The sequence below is a fragment of the Falco rusticolus genome, chromosome 6 (assembly GCF_015220075.1).
Source record: "Falco rusticolus isolate bFalRus1 chromosome 6, bFalRus1.pri, whole genome shotgun sequence".
Taxonomy (NCBI): Eukaryota; Metazoa; Chordata; class Aves; order Falconiformes; family Falconidae; genus Falco; species Falco rusticolus.
In genome coordinates, this window is record NC_051192.1 from 32,072,898 (window position 1) to 32,078,897 (window position 6,000).

General features: G+C 39.5%; 1 protein-coding gene across 1 annotated transcript in view; it reads right to left on the reverse strand.

Moving 5' to 3' along the window:
• TRDN (triadin) overlaps positions 1-4,838 on the reverse strand; it is a 46,387-nt gene extending 41,549 nt beyond the window's left edge. The window contains exon 1 of the mRNA XM_037391775.1: positions 4,432-4,838. Coding sequence (XP_037247672.1) covers positions 4,432-4,453 — 22 coding nt within the window. The 5' untranslated portion in view covers positions 4,454-4,838. The remainder of the gene's footprint in view (positions 1-4,431) is intronic.
• Between the last annotated feature and the right edge of the window lie 1,162 nt (positions 4,839-6,000).

Below are 6,000 nucleotides of genomic sequence, written 5' to 3' on the forward strand. Positions count from 1 at the left end.
GCAACACCGTGCATTAGCTTAAACATCTGGTTTAGCTGCAGAGCTAGCTGACTTTCTAGGGGGCTACACAGGGTGACAATATGTTACAGTTTCTCTGTAACAACTGAACATGCATAGATACTGTACCAGCTGTGAATAACTGTCCACAAATCCTTAAACCTAAAAAGTAAGCTAACAAATTTGGCCTCATGTTTGCTTGCCTCAATAGGCTATGGGAGAGCACCCAGCCTGCAGCCAGACTAACCAGCTCAGTTGTCCAGACCCAAAGACACAGCAGAATCTAAGCTTTAAGAAATTTCAGTGAGAATTTGGAGCTTCTTTTTCCCCCAAAGACTTACTATTTTACAGGCAGTCCTGGGTTTTCTGATTTTTTTTGTCTCTGAGTAATTAAACTGTTGACTTACCTGGTACTTTTGAACAAGAGCAGACTGATTCTTTCAAAAAATAATTGCCAAAATTGTTGTATTTCCCTTACTCTGCTGCAAAAGGTATACTATCTCCTTCCTCATCAACATCAGAAAGCAAAGACATCTTTTAATTTTGCACGTTTGCCAATTACAAATAAATTTTGTAGAAACCTCCTATCTCAATGCTTAAACAGCAGTCCGGCTGAGGGCTAGGAAACACCTCACACACCTTTAGCCATCACAATGAATCATCTAATCTAGTTTATTTATCTTGGCCCCTTTTGCAGTCAGTACAACTAGCACCTCTAGCAGCAACTCATGAATTACCATGGGAAGTAGCTACGTCCCCCTTGCTGTAGTGTGATGTTGCTAAACTTTATGCCAACTGGAGACTGCTGTTAGCTTCTGGCCATCACTCTCGTGCAGTCATCATGATTTTACCCTCTGGCTCTTGTCTGTTATTTCTCATACCTTATCAGTTTCATGTCTATTAATCTTCAAACATACAGATCTTGTTAAATCTGCCTTTTGAAATGGTTTACATCTTAAAACTTTTCGTAGTTATCAAATAGCCTGCGAAAAGGACTGAAATCCAGAAGCTAATTTTGATTTTGTCACTGACGAGCTGTGTGTGGCCTCAGGGCTAGCCTGTCTCCTTGCAGCCCGCCTCAAGACAGAGGGAACGTGTCGTTGCACAGCTCTCAGCAGCAAAATAAGGACCAAACTGCAACTCATTGTCACATTTCTGTTTGACTCCTGCTTATCTCTTGCTCCCCCGGGGAAACAAGTTGTGGCAGACAAACAGCTGGCATAGAATCCTTGACTTTCTCCTCTCCTCATGTCCCCGGATTAGATCAGTGCATAGTCTCCAGGGCACTGCAGCAGGCAGAGCTGGGTCTCTGTTCATTCTTCGCTACGTGGGAGGATAAAGTGCCAGGGGACAGCCATCAGCCTTGCACTGTGACCTGCAGTAGATTGGACTAGAAAGGACCAACTATAGGGCTGCTGCTGGAGCTATTGTGCACATACAGAATAAGCTGTACGTTGGTAGAAGCCATTTCTCAGAGGTGCCAGGTGTTTTGTACTTGTATTTCAGCAGTGGCCTCTCTAACTACATCTGCCATTGATTCCAGTCCAATCCTCGTATTCATAAACACAGCAGAGTAGCATAGTTAGATAACAGTGGCTTTCCAGGCAAGCTCTTAAACAGATCACAGTAAAGTCCCTGGACATTACAGAATACGCAGTAACAGCTGAAATGTAATAACAACAACAACAATAGATCCTGAGAGTATTGCAAAGACAGAGTACCTAGTCTTTGTACTGAGATTTTTTTTTTTTTATACATTCTTAAGTACTTCCACTATTTAACAGTATGTTTCTGTGATTGCAATTACATGTAATATGAGGATGCTGAAGATAATCCTTTGGAACCTTCTTCTAAATATTTGCCAGCAGGAGATCTAGGTTCTGCCAACTTTCTAAGGACATTTACAAATTGCTGTCTTTTTGTCTTCCCCTGGGTACACTTCACCAGTATTTCCACAACTAACAATTTGTACCTGTGGAAATGAACAGGCAGCGCATGTGCCTTGCAATGCAAGTAGACAAGCCAGTGTCATTGCTTGGTGGCTACATTTTTAAGCTGCTTAGTTTCATTGCCATTACTGTGATGTCAACCTGAAAGAGTACCCCATCGGTCCCAGGCACCTGTGTCTGGATTTGACATGGTATTGACATGGGTTGTCAGGAGAAGATACCTTGGAATATGTACAAACAGCATCACTCTGCCAGGGCTGGACAATCTCTACACACCAGCAGCCATACTGGCTATGGCAGCATTGAAGCCAGCATCTCTGTTGTGCTGTGCTCCCTGACGTGCCACCATGGTACCACAAAAGGCAAGGAGTTTGACAGTCTAGTTGATGTGTGGCTGATAGTGTAAAACAGAGTTAAGAATACCTGCCACAAGGAGCAAGTACTTTAATTCTAATATAGTCATGAAGACCCCAGTAAATCATGGGCTGAGACGTAATACGAAACAAGCAAAAAAAAAAATCAAAAAGGAATTGTGTGTAGCAAGAGGCATTTTAATTGCTTTCTGTTTATCCGAAATATATGTTGCTGAAGTTTAGATCTGAACTTTCAGACTGCCTTGTGAGTGCCAGCAGTAGCCCAGAGGAAAACGAACTGCAGTGAGACATTAGCCCCAGGCTGAATTTTTAGTTTGCTGCCATAAGTAAAATTTCCATCTCATGGACCCAGAATTTAAAAATCAGCCAATCGACACGAGTCTATTCCAAATATAAAAAAACTAAACAAAACAAAACTGAACTACTTATATGGCTTATTTACCTGTCATGCTGAAGGTCAGCTTATTGTAGAGCTGATGGCCCTTATCACCTGAAGTCTATTGCTTTGCACAGAAAAAACACTGAAGAAAGGCACACAATATTACAGCTAAGGAACACTTGTAAAACCACTACAAAAGCTCTATAAAAACATTTTCAGATTTCTTGTTTTATTTGTATTTTATTTTAGGGACTTTTATTTTCTTTCTTTAATAAGCTAAATGTCTGAAAAGTCATTTCCAGACTGATTGAAAAGTCTTCTATTTTTGCTGTTAATTTTGAAGTAAAAATCTCGCTAATTTGGGAGATTTTTTTGTTTGGAGAACCTTGCAAGAGGTATTTCCATACTGCTCCTGTTACATTGATGGTATTAATGCATTCATTCTGGAAGGCTAATATAATTTCACACACTTCCCTGGCAGCAGCTGCAAAATAACCAATGCTTCCAACATACCTGGTCAAGAATATCCAGATAAAGTAGTGCTAGCATTTGGGTTATGGCTGTCAGGCTGAGCCGCCTGGTTTGGCAGTATTTGCTGCCAGAAGCAAATTGTACATCCTTCCAATTCCTGATTAAAAATCATATACACATTGCCTCCTTGCTGTGGCTAATCAGGCATCAGGCAAGGATTGTACTATTTGACATAGTACTAACATCAGTCCTTTTGAAAACAATGGGCTCACTCTCTAATAATGCTTAACACAGATCCTCTTACAAATATTAACAATGAAAAATGGAAGATGCAAAGTACAACTGTCATACACTGAAACTCCACATAACCTTGATGTGTACATAAAAATATCTTTCAGAAGACTATTTTAAAACACTTTGTTTTGTAGTGTCATTATTAAATTTGGATAAACAGTGGAGTGATCCACACTGGGGAAAAAAAAAAAAGGTTAGAATGAAATTCAACTAAAATATTCAGTATTAAATTTAAGAAGGTTGCATTTTAAATATATCCCCTGTCTGACTGTGGTTGATAAAATATTGTTATGCATCTAAAATGTTATTTAAATATGAATGGTCAGGAAATATTAAAGTACATGAAATATTCATAGTTTAGAATATGTATTTATTGGTTAATACAATTGCCTTTCATTCTTGCAGGCCTGGCTATGGTGTACTTATTTCAGCACAACTTTCACTGACTCCTTTAGAAATTTACCTGAATAAGGATTGCAGAGTTGATAGCTTTTACCCTTCGGTAACTTTGTGTACAGGTCACAAATACTCTGTCCCCCTTATGGAAAAATCAGGGCCACCAAACTAAGCTATTCGGACTCTGGCAAACCTCCTATTATACGGCACAACCAAAGCTTTACCTGAGCAAAGGCTTGAGGCTAGAACCACCTGACATTCAAACGTTCCCCTTGTATCACTCTAATGGAGCTGCCTAAGGAGTGTCATTCTGCAAATGAAACTAATGCTATTTTTAGAGGTGTACAGAGATCTAGCTTCAGTAACTGGTAGAAACTCAGGCTACAGGAGTGAAAAAGAAAGAAAAAACAGGAAAGAAAAGTAGAAAGCAATCCAACAAACAGAGTTAATTGATCCTGGAGTGAAAGCATTATTTGCCGAAAGCAACAAATTATATTGACATGTTAGCTCAATTACACTGTCAAAGTACATATCATTTTTGGTTAATTATACTTGAAAATAGTTACCGTACCTTCTGCTGTGATCTCGGCCATGATGATGATGGTAAGAGATACTCTGTTATAAAGGTCAAGATCTACCGTGGCAGCTTAGATAATACTTTTAGGTTGCTGGCTCTTGCAGGAGCTGCAGAATGAGAAGGAGGGATGACCTCTGCTTTTTCTAATTCTGTTCCTTCTTCTTTTGCACCCCTCTGAACTTTCTGTTTCCTCTGAGACTCCTACCCTCCCAAAGCAACGTAAGACCTTCCAAAGAAAACACAAAGCTCAATCTAAAGTATCAGTCTCTAACAAAAATAGACATGCCTCACAGTGAATCTTCAGCGTGGTTTTTTTTAATATCCTAAGAACCACGCGTACTGCAAATAAAAAGTAATAAGGCCCAGTTCTAAACAGGACAGGGACACATGGAAAGGCAGCAAAAAGCAAAAGAACTGGGAAAGACCGCTTTAACGCTCCTGCAGCCTTGCTAGCATAATTGCAGTTCTTTGGGGGGTATGTCAGGAAACATGAAATATAGAGTTCAGAGTAACCTTATCCATCCCAGCTCAACTTTATTCTTAGCACACTTAGTGCTTAGCACATTCTTCCCGTCCTTATTTGGTTTGGGGAGGGTCCTAGGAAGCTTACCGCTGACTAAGGGGGAGGGTAAATTTAGGTGATTTTCTCCACTTTGATTCTTAGTCACAGTTCAGAGTCAATTAAGACACCACTTCAAACCTATGAAATCGATAACTTCTTCAGTTTAGATCTTTTGGGTACTCTTCTGACCTGCTGCGATTATCGCACACACCTGTGAAGTTAACCTAAGTATTAAAGATCATTGTTTAAAATTTCAATATTAATAGTTTATATAGTCTAAATGCATGAAGGTAATATACAGAAATATTAAGCAGATCAGATTTTTTTCTAGGGTCTGATTCATGAAAATAATTGAACAGCTCAAAAAGTCTGTGATTTTAAACAAGATTTTAGAAAACTGAAAACAAGTAGAGTTTTAAAACAATTTAGAGGAACACAGATATTAACAATTTAAATAAGAATAAGGATTTAAAAACCTGAGAAATCTTTTCATTGCATTGCCTGCAATTTCTCAGCTGTGGAATTATGTATGGGGCAAGAGCCTGAAAATTAAATTAGCAAAAAAAGTACCCTTGAGCCAGCATACCTCTACATAAATGTCATCGTCACATGAAATCAGAAACCATCTTAAACAGTTCTTACTAGGAAACTTATAGTCAGCTCTTCCCCACTACACAGGCTGGCATTTGCACTTCTCAACTTCTCCCCAGGAGATACAAGCACCTGGCTCTGTGGCAAAGTGTATTGAAAGAAATCTATTTATACAGTGCACAAGATGGAGAAGTGAAGGTTCAGTGAACAGTTTACAGTCACGGCCAGGATATTTCTCTTCCCTCTGCTCTAACACACTTCAAACCTGCCACGTGTCATGTAGCTGTTTGTAGCCAAAGCTTACAGTCAATGCTCCATCCCTTTTCTTCTTCAGCTCTACTGACCAAATCTTTTGCACTGTTTTGATCACCCGATGCTCAGTAGTCAATGCTCTTCTCATTCTCCTCCTA